At 32.3% G+C, this 15742-nt stretch overlaps 2 protein-coding genes across 2 annotated transcripts; both read left to right on the top strand.

The window, feature by feature from the left end:
* Window positions 1–5930: 5930 nt before the first annotated feature.
* On the top strand, window positions 5931–7406 carry LOTGIDRAFT_58567 (hypothetical protein; the record flags this gene model as incomplete). The annotated part of the gene is made up of 2 exons (XM_009051281.1): window positions 5931–6144; window positions 7138–7406. Coding segments are annotated over 2 exons (483 nt in total), but the record flags the coding sequence as incomplete, so codon positions are not given.
* Window positions 7407–9155: 1749 nt separating this feature from the next.
* LOTGIDRAFT_141643 (hypothetical protein) lies at window positions 9156–15374 on the top strand (the record flags this gene model as incomplete). Its single annotated transcript, XM_009051299.1, has 7 exons — window positions 9156–9390; window positions 9821–10141; window positions 11124–11214; window positions 11748–11948; window positions 12806–12947; window positions 14005–14204; window positions 15218–15374. Coding segments are annotated over 7 exons (1347 nt in total), but the record flags the coding sequence as incomplete, so codon positions are not given.
* Between the last annotated feature and the right edge of the window lie 368 nt (window positions 15375–15742).

The raw sequence follows: 15742 nt of genomic DNA, 5'->3' as shown, positions 1-15742 counted from the left end.
TTCTATAAAACTTTAACCAATGATTGTTGTTCTATAAAACTTTAACCAATGATTGTTGTTCTATAAAACTTTAACCAATGATTGTTGTTCTATAAAACTTTAACCAATGATTGTTGTTCCATAAAACTTTAACCAATGATTGTTGTTCCATAAAACTTTAACCAATGATTGTTGTTCTATAAAACTTTAACCAATGATTGTTGTTCCATAAAACTTTAACCAATGATTGTTGTTCCATAAAACTTTAACCAATGATTGTTGTTCTATAAAGCTGTGTCTATATATCGTACTCACAATTACTAAATGCCATTTAAAGACTTTACCTGAAGAAATACATAAAAACATTATTAGTATTTTAGCTAACTATATGAGCAACCTATCATATCATATTAAAAGGGATGATTAAAATTAAAGTGGAACCAAATAAGTTGAGCATACCTTCTCTTATGATTAGAATCCTGCAATTCAGTACCTGCTGCATGGCTATAACCTGCATGGAATGATGTTTGCATGCTGCTTGCCTGTTTTCAGAAAGTCTGTAAAGAGAAAAATGTCCTCAATCACCAGATCATTGTTTCTTAAGGAAATTAAATGATAATTCAAAAAACAATGTGAGCTAATCACACTCTCTCTACCTATCTGTTGAGATAGGAGATACTGGAGAACATATTCTATTTGATGGGTGATATGACTCAGAACAGGTGTATCACGAGTACTCCGACCTTGCTCTTTACATACTTACTTCTTATGATCAATTTATGAATAAAATATATTGTCACTTTCGTAAAATAATTACCTGATACTTGTTTTTTGATGGAAATATCAAAATAAATTGCTTTTACTTTGCATCATAGATCATTATAAATATTGTGATTAATATAGTCGAGAAAAAACATTCCTGCACATCCAGGGACGATTAAAAACATAAACACGAGCAGTTCATGATATTTTTAGGTAGAATAAATAGTACAGTGGTGTAACCTATTTTCGTGTATATAAGGATTCAACATCGAATTTCGTCAAAGTTAAAAAAACGGAAATTTTTTTTTTTTGTCTTAGATGTTTCCTCAGATATTCTACAAAATAATTCAAATTGGTTTATTTCGATTTTCTTTATGAATCCTTCACTTTGACCCATGTTTCATGAGCAACCAACTCGACAACTCTGTCACCTATTTTCGTGTACAATGTTTGATCTATAAATAAGTCTAGAAAAACACGATGTGTGGATACCGGGTGGTATAATTAACTTCTCTTAGTATTTATCTTTGATATCAATTCATTATAACTAGTGACAATTCCTTCAAAGAACCACGATTTAAAAAAAAAATAGCGACTGACAAAATAAGATACGTAGCGTGATTTATTGCTAGAAGTCATTGAAATATAATGGACTGCTCGTGTTTATGTTGTGAATCTAACCTGACGACGAGCGGAATATCTTTGCTGACAAAGCACATTTAGCAGATATTGTCAATATATTAATTAACGAGTGAACTAACTTTCAACCAATTATTTTACGAAGGTCACATTATCATACTCTTTGTAAAGCTACTGTAATTTCATTGGATCCTCTACCTTAATGAATGAGGCTCTTCCTGATGGAAATTAAGAAATAATACCTCGTATTTTTATTCTTTGGCAAGATGTATTGATTTCTAGTACATTTTACTGAAAAGGGTTGAGGCATTTGCTTTATATCCCTTTATAATGAAATTTAAATAGGCTTTAGATTGCCTTTGAAAAGTGACCTGAAAAGTTATGACAGCTTTATATAAAAAATATATTTGCATGCCAACACTTCTATTTTGTTATGCCTTTCACGTTTTTAACATTTTTCACTAAAATTTCTGTTTATATTGTATTTATTCTAACAACTCACCTTCTCTTTTCTTTTCTGCAGAATTTGCTGGAAACGCTTCCCTGAAAGCCTCCAATCTTGAGCCTTATATCCATTGCTATCTGATTCAGAACCTCTATCAAGCAGACTATATATTCAGAGTTTATGCAGACAATCCACTTAGTTGTACTTGGGATGAATTCGATTTTTATTCTTTAGGAGACAGATTTTAAATTTATTCACAAAATTGAAATTTAGCATGAATTTTATTGTTATTTTAACAAGTTAATATTTTCTAATAAATAATTCAATTTTAAAAAATTTACTTCATGTAGCATGTAGAATTTAATAATTGTTCAAAAAATTAATTTAACTATTGCATGGATAACAGCTGTAATTGTTGCTAATGGCAACTCGTAAACTGTTAATGTACGCTATTTGTTATTTAACACGTAATATTACTCTGGTGTAATGAGACCCACCAATTATGAAACATATCAAAATTGCGACTAGAATTCAGTTTGATCCTAGAGAACTCTCATAATTAGCCCAGAAATAATTTAGCTTAACGATATTTTTGTAATTAAAAATAGATTGCTGTTTATTATAATGTTAATTAATTTATTAATTCTGTTGATTTTTAATTGTTAACCTTTTATAATTAACCAGTGCTTTGCTTTGCTATGAATTTAATGTTGTAATTGGATGAAGCAAAAATACAGAAAGAAAAATTTTACCCCAAAAATAAGATCGGGAAAAGTAATTCAAAATTGAAAGAAAGTAGCACAAATATTAAGAGATTTTTTTTAGAAATTTTATATGTTTAGGAAAAATATATGAATTTTTTTTTTAAAAGATTTTAATATTTTTTTAAAATATAATTAGAGAAAGTGGGTTGGTAGAATTCACTAATTAGTAGCTTTTTTAAAAATGCACTTTTTATCATTTTATTGGCACTGAACGTTCACGTTCGGCATGTGTTATGTTCACAGTAGTTGTAGAACAATAGTCAAGTTCACACTTTAGAAATGCTTATCAGCTTCATATGAATAAAAGTTCATTTTAGAAATAAATTTTTCGTATTTTCGCCCTCTTTTTCATTAAATTTCAACATTGTTTACTCTGCCCTGACAAGCTATAATTGTAAACATGTTTGATAATTTGTATTTCTAAAATGAATTCATTGTTTACAGATGGAAAAATGATTCTATAAAGTTTGATTTTCACCAAATGTAATGTCCAAAATGTTCATATCACAGAAAGAAAATCTATCGGTTTTTTTTTCCCCAAAAATTTGAATTGTTGATTCTATATAATTCGATATCCAGACACCAGTTGTTAAAACATGTCAATTTCTAAAATTATTCTTCCTTATAAATTCCATAAAATTCTTCCCACTTCAAATTTTCAATCTTACTAATCCTGGAACTTACCCAAATTTCTTTCTGAAATCTTTGCTTCATTCAAATATATTAATACTGTAACAACTTAGTCAATAATAAATTCTTTCTTTCCTTTACATGTGATTCCTCATGCCTCAACCAGCGCTTTTGGCTTAAATCATTGTTCTATGCAATAATCTCACTGCCCTACCTACCAACTTGAATCTTTCCATTCAGAGAAGTCAATATTCTGTTAACAACTAACTCCTTAAAGGGATTGTTAAAAAGTTTTCTAAAAACATCTGTACAGGGGACACAGATAGCATTGATTTTCACCATTCCAATTTTCAATCAGCCGTCAGTTCTTGCAATTCAACTCACGTTAAAGGTCCCTCGACAATTGGAAATCGAAAAAGAGCAGGCTAATGCCGCTGTCCTGGCAAAATTTCCCTCATTGTACCCTGCATGGCGTTACCCATCTTCATTAGCCCACATGGTGCAGAAAAGTAGGACGTAAAACTCCATTCATTTCATTTCATTTTTGCAATTCAACTGAAACTTAGTGTTTTATGACATCACTAATGTCCTTGCAACTTTTGCAATAGTGACGTTATTAAACGCTCACTCTAACTGAAAATTGGAATGGTGGAAATTGATGCTATCAGTGTCCCCTATAGATATAAAATTATCAGAAACATTTTTACAATCCCTTTAACTTCCTTACTACCGTTGTTACAATTACTGCTATTACCACACTCACACCTTTTCATGCCATGGCCAGTGCTGATGGAAGTCAGCCCACATAACTGATCATGTTTGTTAATGACCACCAACTGGATTCCCCCATCAAAGCTAAATGTTGCACTCTCCTCTTAATATTTTTAATGTCTCTGTGCTCACTTGCCCACATCTGAATAAATAGATTGTCAGATTGTAAAATGGGTTCTCTAACTGCCTCCACTGGGTGAAATTTCTGTACTAATCTCACCCCTTACTGTCCAGGCATCAACTTCTGTTATCTGTTTTTTTTGGAAGAGTCAGCTTTCTCTTCTTTGCATTTTTATAATTAATTTGCTGTCCACTACATTCAATTAAACAGACAACTTGAGCTTGTTTCCTGCCTTTCAATGGTGGATCCTTCATTTTATAAAATGGGATAAAAGCCTGTTAAGATATTTAAAGGAAGCAAGCTCGGTTTAAAATAATTGTCTTAAAGGGATAAATTCATCTAAATATTTGATTTTCTAGTTTCTAGCTAGGAAATCAAATATATAGATTTCTATATCCGATAGTAGTACATACAAACTAACAACTTTTAGCAGACAACAATCTGTCAGATAGTTAATGAAAGGGATTATATTGAAGCAAGCAAGAATGAAAAAAATTTAATGAACAGAGCAGATGATTGGTTTAATAATCAATGGCCTAGAACAGGAGATGTATTACAATTTTGTCAGATCATGAATGGGAAATGGACTGAAAAAAAAAACAAATCCACAAAATAATACATCCGTTTAAATTTGCATCAGATTGACTTTTCTCAGTTACAAATATTAAATTTCATCAATACACATAATAGAAGAACTAATTTACTAGGATTGGTGAATCTTCGTATTTTCAAGCTATTATGAACTTCATCTTATACCTTGACTGCAATAGTCACTATTCTTGTATCACAGAATGCAGCAATTTGATTGGATTGTACGCAAGCGAAAAGAACCAATCAGAGCTTTTCGCCACAATCCAATCAAATTGCTTCATTTACAAAAACTTATGTTACGAGAAAGGTGACTATTGCAGTCAAGGTATAAGTACGAAGTACCAAATGTAAAGTTAAAACCAACAAGATACTTGCAATCTGAACTAACCAAACAGTAACAACATCTATTCTAACATGAAGGGGAATATCATTACTCAAAAACTACAGCAAGTTAACCAGACAATGTTGATTTGACTTTATTTCCCAGACAAAATTAGCCTTGGCATTGCATTTTAAGCAGTTTCCATCACATTCTTCTAACATTTCTAGTTCAGAATTCAGACGATGATTTGCTGAGTTTTACCAGTCATCACTGAAAAATGTTACCCTTTTAATCTATTGTAAAGACATTTCTGTTGTTTAATATATTAAAAAGTGTACAAATATTCAAATGGGACAACAATTAAGCCTAGAGCACAATAAACTCATGGAAACACAGGCGAAAAGGCAGAATAGCAGGATAAATTGTCTGCAGATATAGTATGCACATCTGTAATCAAAAATGGATTGTAAAGAGATTTTCTAAAATTTTCTGTGATGATAGTATCAATCTGTACCATTCCAATTTTCAATCAGACGCCTGTGGTTCTTGCTATTCCACCGAAACTAAGAGTTTCATGACTTCACTATCGCAAAGGTCCTTATATATCAATAGCAGCAGTTAGTGACGTCATAAAAGTTTATTTTTACTGGAATTGCAAGAGACGTCTGACTGAAAATTGAAAGGGTTCAAATTAATGCTATCAGTGTCCCTGATACACATTCAAGTTTTAGAAAAGCCTCCTTATAATACCTTTAACAATACCTGTTCATTTGTGAATCACCACTGGATGTACATAGATATATTTACAAATATTGACTTTCTCTAGGCCGCCCATCTGCTCCATCAGATCTGAGAGCTCAAAACGTCAACAGAACAGCCTTGACCTTGACCTGGACCCCACCAGATGGTGATGAAGTCACACATTACATCATTGAAAAACGTGATGCTGATAGTGACAAATGGGAGAAGGTTGCTAAGGTACCAAGAAAGACAACTGCCTTTGATATCAAGAATCTACCAGCAGAGGGAGCCTTCTCCTTCCGAATTTTTGCTGAGAATCCGTCTGGAATCAGCGAACCTGTAGAACTTCGATCACCAGTTAAACTACAGGCCAGAAAAGGTAAGATTTGTCCACTAAATGTACATTTTGTATCGTGCACTTGGATGCATTTTGAGCATGATCATTTTATAAACACAGTTTTAAATTCACTGTTTACTAACCTTTGAGGTAGAAGAAATGTGATTGAAATGAGCACAATTTCTTCGGAAAAACCAAACATTGATGAATGTTCATGATGGTAGATCCTTTTCAATAGATAGAAATGCATGTGAGACGAGGGTAAAGGGTTTTTTTCTGATCAAGTAGCACTGCTAGAAAATGGAAGAATCCTTATTCAAATTCTTGTCATCTGATTGGTCAAGCACAAGTCACAATAAAATTCAAATTCAAAATTGATTGTATTATCCAATCAGATAATTGTATTCCCAACATCTGGGGGCTGCATTATTAGTAGGCCCATCCGGTGTTCAATTTTTGGAATGGAAACTGGTTCCAAGTAGAATAGTTTGGTTTGGTATCCTTTATTTTATTTCTGATTATTAATTGAATGATTTTCAGATTAATCCTATATTTCAGGGTTTTTTTAATGTTTTTTGATATTTTTTATTTGTTGGTAATAAAGAATTCCCACCCTGTTTTGTAGTTTTTATTTGCCTGAAGAATGGAGAAAGAATGAATGTTATAGAAGAATGAATGATTTTATGTTTTCTTGATTCTTTTCTTTGCAATTGTATTTAATGCTTTCTAACTTTCTTTATATAAACTAACTCTGCACTCTTCATGATATTAGTATTATCATGTATTATATATTACATTGTCTTATTATGTTCATAAAATTTTTTTGACACTTCAATGGCAGGGAGTGATATAGCATGATCAGGGATTTTCAATTTCAGGATAGTCAGGTATAGTAGTAAATCAGGTCAGAAAGGAACGGCCCAAATATTAAAATAGTTTTGTGTTTAAAACAATTTAAAATATCATTTCAAATTATTTTCATCAGTCTTTACAGTATAAAATCAAACATTTTGCAACATTTTATCTCATTTGCAGGAAAACCATCTCCACCAGCAGAGGCACCAGAAATTCTGGAAGTCGGACCTCACTACGTGTCGTTGTCATGGAAACCACCAGAGTCTGATGGTGGATCACCAATCACTGGTTATTTTGTGGAACGTTCCGATGCCTCTGGTCGCTCCTGGATACCCGTCAATAAGGTGGCTGTTCAGGATCTGAATTACAGAGTCAATGATCTGTTTGAAGGAAACCAGTATGAGTTCCGAGTTCGAGCTGAGAACGCTAAAGGAGTCAGTGAACCATCTATTTCATCTGATGCTGTCATCTGTAAAGACAAGAGAAGTAAGTTGTTTAGTTAAATGACAAGTGCTCTAGAAGCTGGACTTTTATTACTTGTAATTGTCTTATTAGTCTCAATGTAGTGATAGTTTGAATTCATTGTGGTCTTTACAAAAGATGTATGTTCTCTTCTTGTGACCTTTGCCAGTGTTTCCTTAGGAGAGTATCTTCTATAACACCAAATATTTGTTACCTCGGCCAGTGTTTCTATAGGAGAGTATCTTCTATAACACCCAATTCCAAATCTTAAACTTTTCATGAACTTTTTACAAGTCACAGATTTCTGTTCTATCTTCACGTTATTGTGTAAAACATCATTGAGTAATTTGTTGATTTCATCTTGTAGTATCTGAAGCACCTAAGTTTATCAGTGAGTTCGGTGATTTATCTGTACCAGTTGGTGAACGGGCTGTTTTCTCCTGTAATATTACTGGTTTACCACTTCCTGAAATCACATGGTATGTTAAAGTAATATCGTACAGATTAGTCTGAAATTAGAATATTATCAATTTAACTGAAAACAAAACTTCAAGTGTTTTGAGTATAAATTCTTGTTAAAAGAACTGAAGGGACAGAAAAATAGAACAAAAAATTCCATTTCATTAGTCCAATGATGAATAGTAGTCTAAAAACATCTCAACAAACTGTCTCTGTGAAATCAATTTTTTTTCTGGTGCACAAATAATGACACTTGCTGAGACACTTTTAAAAAAACGTTAAGATAACTCTATCATATTTCAAAGTTCTTTTATTTCCTACAATTATTACATTTTTTTAAACCATGGTCCATAATAGCTTAACAAAAAACAAAAACAAATTTTGTGATCTATTTGCATTATTTAAAAAAAATCAGTCAAAACGAAATCAATGTTTATTTATAGGTATAAGAATTATCGTCAGGTCTATGACGGAAGACATTGTCGTATTGAAAGAAATGGAGATCAATATAAAATGACTATTACCAGTGCCGAGTTCTCTGATACCGGCGATATAGAGTGTCAGGCTAAAAATAGATTTGGTACTGTGGCTGTCCGCGCCAAATTAACTGTCTTAGGTAAGTACACTTGTGTTGAAATTGAGAGGAGCCGAGAAATTGGGATGCACCCGAGATACAGAAGATATAGTAATATAGTAAGTAAATTAAGTAAGGTAGATGGAAAGTCAAGAGATTGGGCATCATTACAATGTCAAGCTAGTACGAATTATGTCTTATTTGATTGGGTAGTATGCTAGCATAAAACAGTCAATCAGAGCTCTCAACAGGAGGCTTATGTTGATATATCACCTAAAGTGAGACCAGTAATGTTTATCAATAAAACTTTAGAATGTAAATTGAATATAAGTGATATAGTAACTAATAATGAGATAAAGTCGATGTATTGGTCAAGAGTTGAGAGCCAGGATGTGATCACAGAAAAGATATATTCTTCATAAGAGCTTATTGGAATCAATTTTAACAACTTAACTTAACTATATAAATCTGACAAATCTGAAAAAATTAAGTAAAAAATTTATTAATTGATTTCAGTTTGGAGATATAATATAACAGATTGACAATCATCATCACAGACTAGTAGTAGGTGTTTCAGAAAAGTAAACATGGCTTGCTTAGATTGTGGTTCTCGTATCACAAATTTTAAACCCAATCTTTTGAATTTTCAGCTGGACCTAAAATCGATCTACCACCTAAATATGGAGATGGTCTACGATTCTGCGTCGGTGATACAATCAAGATCCGTGTACCAATTCGTGGTTATCCAGTACCTAAAGCTTCATGGTTTAAAGAAGATCGTGAACTTCGCGAAGGTCGTCGTGTTGACATCACTGGAAATAACCGACATTCTACTCTGATTATTGACGATGCCAAGAAGACAGATGAAGGCCAGTATTCAATCACTTTAGAAAATGAACTAGGCACAGATACCATAATTCTACCAGTCTCCATTGTCGGTAAGTTCAACTTTCACTTTATTATTGTTCTGAGTCAGATATTGGATTAGGAAGAGAAGAAATTGATTAAAATATGTTAAAATGTTATTAGGCCTACTTGGTTTATTTATTCAACAACAATAACATGAGTGATATCACTTTTCATTATGAAATATTTCCTCATTTATAATTGATATACTTCCTCATATGAAAAGTTCATCATTTGCTGCAACCAATGTATCACTGAAGTTATTTTTTGGACCATTGGCACTTGTGTTTTTTATTCAATGTATTTACAAGATTGAAGAGATTAAAAGCTACTATAAATTATTTTGAGTAATGGGTTTAAAAATATCAATATTTCAAGATAGAATTATAACAATAGATGTGTCGTATACTTAGGCAACTTTTTCTGAGTGCTTGTTTCATATATTTCTATTTTATTTTCCAGAGCCCCCAGATGCACCCAATAAACCAGAAGTAGTGAATATTGAGAAACATGAAATAGATCTAGTATGGAGTGAACCGCTGTACGATGGTGGTTCACCAATCACAGGTTATATCGTAGAGAAATGTGATCTAGAAACAGGATTATGGCGTCATGCCTTGACTACCACTACACCCTACTGTACCATCGCCTGTCTTGATGAACACCATGACCTTCAGTTCCGAGTGATGGCAGAAAACCAGTTTGGTAACAGTAAACCCAGTGAACCTACTGAAATTGTTCAAACCAAGGAACCCATTCCAGTTATTGATTATGATGATCTTTGTAAGTATATAAGTATATAAGATGTATCACAAACACAAGACAATATTATGGAATAAGCTGACTTCTTTAATAAAATATTTAACGTTTCAACACAAGTTACACGTGTCATCATCCGATGAAAAATTGTAAGTTATGCAAGTAAAATCATGTCTGTTATTTTAATTTCACAAGACAAGCCTCTCAAGTTTCCAAAAAACTTTTGTATAAGCATCCAAATGTAGATTACATAGATCAACAAAAAATCTTATTTGAGAATCTCAACAGTTTAAGCCTCCTCACTATATTAAAGGGACAGTAGACCATTCTTTTTGACCAATCGTACTTTAGTCTCAGAAACTGGAATGTTTTAGCTAAGCCAATCAGTAATAGTGTTCACATCTCACCACGAAATTTGAGCCTTAGAATCCATGTGTGTCCAGAATTATCCGCATATGAATGTTAAAATGTTGACTCGTCAATTGAAGATACTCTGTGATATATAGAAAAGACATCTATAGAAATAGTTTGTAAAATTCCTAGTTTGAAGTATTTTGAAAGGAATTATGTGATTTTCGTACATTTCTAGTACTTCTGAAGACTATTGACATATATTCAAGACTAAAATCAACCCATCAAAATGGCACGACTGTCCCTTTGAACCTTGAAATAGGCCAGTCAAGACAAGATCTGGACAGGATTTGCTTCTTCTTTTATTAACTGTATCAATAAACTCACCCTAACCTCATGATTTAGCTATACCAGGTTGTTTCAATATCAATAAACCCACACTGTACCATGTCTTTTCATTGTTTAAAACTGGAATGCTGTAAATTGATGTTATAAGTGTCCCTGAAAAAAAATCTTTTCATGATATATTTCAGAGCAGGTTGTTTCAATTGACAATAGCTTACATTAATATATATGATCCTGAGCTTATATGATGTATAATGAAGCTACCAGTGTAAGCATGGAGATGCTGTAATAATGTTATTATTTATTTCAGATGATCGTACCTTCATGGGCTCAATGATAGATGTTAACAGTATCAAGGGAGATGTTCTTGGTAAATACATAATTTGTGAAGAACTGGGCAGGTGAGTTATCAGTCTATACGTTATCATACGCTTATAATGGGTAGAGGCGACCACACAACCCTCGTAGATAGGCTGCTGCAAACTGGGAGCTGGATAAAGACTGTAGAGAGTGATGCTGGATCCGGATCTCAGTGATACATCGAAGACAAGAACATCTTATACAGATCATTCAGTTAATAACCTTGTAAACCTGCGAATCTGGGGTTCCATTTCTGTAGAAGCAAAGATGATTCTTATCTATCAGCAGATATTTAAACCCATTTTCCCTGAACCTTGATTCCAAGGATCCCTGAATATTACACTTGTACCTTGGATTCATATGTGTATGACAGGTGGAAAAGACTGTGTTGTAAACAATGTTCAATCATTCAGTGATAAAGTTGGTAAAAGGTTAGGGCAACAGAATTCATCCTTGAACAAAAATTTGGAACAGAAGACTAATGATTTGTAATGCAGAAATCACACATTAAAACCTTCGCCTCAGATTTGCAATATTTAAGATGTTTTGCATTTTAATAACTCTTCATTTACAGAGGAGCATTTGGTGTGGTATATCGAGCCATAGAGAGAGCCACTGGTAAAAACTGGGCTGCTAAATTCATCCACTGTCGTCCATTTGAGAAAGATCTTGTCAGACGGGAAATTGAGATAATGAGCCATCTACATCATAAAAAATTACTTCAACTTCACGAGGCGTTCGATCAACCTGGTGAAATGGTCATGATTCTAGAATTGTAAGTGTAAATCAGATTTTTATTTTTTCGTTTAGATGTTGAAAACAAACGCTCTCCACTATCGCATGCATTGACTCAGGAATCAGAATTATTTTGATCACGGATGCTAGACGTGTAACTGTAAATCCTGACTCACATTCTATAAATGGAATGAGCTAAAACCAAAGAATGGGCCTACTCTCAAAATTACGCATTGTGGAATCAGAAACAATGGTGATTCAGTACCATGTAGTGTACCTAAAAAGTTTATGTATCTAGGCCTGGGAAAGATAGGTTCAAAAAATGAGCTCAGTTTATAAGTTCAACTTATGTAAATTATCAAAGCGTAAGGAATAAGTTAATTAAAGCTATATTTGACGTGGTTAATTAGTAACGGAGGTTTCGCTGAGACTATTAATAGAAACATGGGACACTATCTCCGACCCCAAATGAATTAAAGGTAAAGCCTTCCTTTTACTTTGCTAATTATGTATTTTAACATTGTGAAAATTTAACAATACTCTAGCCTATGTTCAATGACTTTTATCTCTAAAATTCGATTTGTAAAGAAATTATAAAGACCAGATTAGACTGTTTGATAGATCTTTCTGAGATAAGAAAAAATCAGCAAGGTATTTCGTTGAGAGAAATAATAAATCAAGGACTAATTCACTAAATCTTAACTGAAATAATATCCAGATATTAATAAATACTTTAATCTGATTGGATGATAAAACTAAATTTAAAATCAATTTTAGTGATTGACCAATCAGATGACATACACACTAAAATTATCTTCTTAAGTTAAGTTTTCGAGAATAAGGCCCTTGTACTATGATTCAGAAGAAATTTTGAATTTTGTTATGAACTTATTTCAGGTTGAGTGGAGGTGAGCTATTTGACCGTCTGGTAGAACAAGACTATGATTTAACAGAAGAAGACTGTATTACGTACATGAAACAAGTATGTCAAGGTGTCCAACATATGCATCAACAAAACTCTATACATCTTGATTTGAAGGTAAGTTATAAAGATATTGTGGTCATGTAACTATTTATAGAAAAAGGAAACATTGAAAGTGAAAGATCAGTTGTCTGAAGATCGCACAGTGTGAAATTCTGAGTAACAACATGTTTCAGATTCTGTTTTAATATCTGTTACAATTGATGTATTGAGCGCCATTTTAACAGTGGTATTTCTATATCACTCTACAATTGATGTATTGAGCACTATTTTAACGGTGTTATTTCTATATCACTCTACAATTGATGTATTGAACACTATTTTAACAGTGGTATTTCTATATCACTCTACAATTGATGTATTGAGCACTATTTTAACAGTGGTATTTCTATATCACTCTACAATTGATGTATTGAACACTATTTTAACAGTGGTATTTCTATATCACTCTACAATTGATGTATTGTGCACTATTTTAACAGTGGTATTTCTATATCACTCTACAATTGATGTATTGAGCACTATTTTAACAGTGGTATTTCTATATCACTCTACAATTGATGTATTGAGCACTATTTTAACAGTGGTATTTCTATATCACTCTACAATTGATGTATTGTGCACTATTTTAACAGTGGTATTTCTATATCTCTCTACAATTGATGTATTGAGCACTATTTTAACAGTGGTATTTCTATATCACTCTACAATTGATGTATTGAGCACTATTTTAACAGTGGTATTTCTATATCACTCTACAATTGATGTATTGAACAATTTTGTTATTGTAATTTAAAATTTAAATCCAAATACTTAAATTAAATATTATTCAAACCAATTAATGATATCTATGCTTTTATTGATGTCATTTTTGTGTCACATTTTAAGTATTTTTGGTGAGACAAACAGACAGACCCCTCTCATAGAAGCCTAGATCTTGTTATATAGATTTCCCCATAACGATCCACATTCATTCCTTATATTTACATTGGTCTGTCAATCATGAAGTGGGCGTGTCATAAAGTTTTCATTCATTTATACGGTCATAATGATCTCAAGATACAGGAACTTCTATACAGTTTTGTTATTTTTTTGTCTCATATTTCAATTCCAGCCTGAGAATGTGATGTGTGTAACCAAAGACAGTAAAGATGTAAAGATAATAGATTTTGGTCTAGCCCAGAAATTAGAGGAGGGTAAAGCCATTAAAGTCCTGTTTGGTACAGCAGAATTCTGTGCCCCTGAAATTATCAATTTCCTACCTGTATCGTTTGCTACTGATATGTGGTCTCTTGGTGTTGTCTCTTACGTTCTGTGAGTATTCAGACCTTTTTAATTTCCACAAAAAGGTATTACAGTAAAAGTGCAGTTAGGAAATGTAGATATTAAATTTAACATAAATTCCCATAACAGGGAAAAACAATTAAAATTAATATATACTTTTGTCAGATTATGAATCCTTTAGCAACATTTAGAGGTAGAGATCGCATTAAATAACGGGACACGATTTTCTGATATACTACTCCTTAGTTTTATTACACTCTACGTTTCAACAATCTACATTGTCATCTTCTGGTGAAGTGAGGAAATATGGTAAGAAGTTATATATTATATACACAAAAAATATAACAATAGCAACAATTAATTAAGGATTATTTAGGTTAACCACCTTCTTAATCAGCAGGACAATAAAATTTAAATATGAAATTATAAAGAATAAGGTTTTGTTTGAGGTTGTATTGATATTTAAAACAGATTGTTTGGATTAAATTCTTACTAACTTAGAAAACCTTAAAATTAAGGTCTAAAGAATATGGCTTTATTTTTATTTTCCACCAAAAATGTATTATTTGTGCAGTTAGGAAGATGTGAATATAAATTATAAAGCATAAGGTTTCAAGTTGTATTCCTAGTTTAAAACAGATTGTTTGGAATACATTCTTACATACTTAGTAAACCTTAGAATTAAGAATATGACTGATTAAATGGCTGTAGATAATTCAACCCCGATGCTAGATTAATGAGTAACGCAATGCTTATTATTTTTAAGAGAGGTAATTATTTGTAGAGTTTCTTATAGTAAAAAGATATTGATTTAAAATTTGGAAAATGATGTACCCTATACTGGTATCTTAAATTATGTTTTTTATTGTTTATAAGACATATAGAAGTAGGAAGGTAAACATTAGGAATACAGGTTGTATGGATAGACTGCTTCTAGGTTTATTACATACTATGTTTCGAAACATATACAGGTAACGTTATCAAGTAAAATTTTAGTGTTTTATTACATTATGTTGTATAATGTTCAATGTTTTGACGTGTAGGTTGAGTGGATATTCACCGTTTGCTGGTGACAATGATCATGAAACATTCTTCAACATTAACGCTGCCCATTATGACTATAATGATGATGTTTGGGAGAACGTTTCTCTGGAAGCCAAAGATTTCATCAACAAACTTCTTATTTCTGACAAAAAGTAAGTAGGGTTTTATAAAAGTTTAAAGTTCTCTTATTCCAAGTAAGAACAAGGATGCAATCCTCAACTCTGAACTGGAAATCTAAAATAACAGTTTGGTAATATATTGGTAGCAGCTAATGAATTATTAACTATGAACTGATAGATTTAAGCATCTTTAACAATGTAGCAAAAAGATGAAGTTTTCTGATCTTTCATCACAGATCTTGTGTCAGGTGTCATGTCACTCCTTCCTTTGTCCATCATCAACCTTCAGGACTCCACAGGCTGTGATCCCCCGACAGCTGGAAATCGAAAAAGAGAAGGCTAATCTGCTTTCCTGGCAAAATTTCTCTCATTGCACACTGCATGGCTTTGAAGGTTGAAGGTGCA

Source organism: Lottia gigantea (genome assembly GCF_000327385.1).
Source record: "Lottia gigantea unplaced genomic scaffold LOTGIsca_163, whole genome shotgun sequence".
NCBI lineage: Eukaryota > Metazoa > Mollusca > Gastropoda > Lottiidae > Lottia > Lottia gigantea.
Note: the sequence above shows the minus strand (reverse complement) of the source record. Positions and strands in the feature narration are given on the sequence as shown.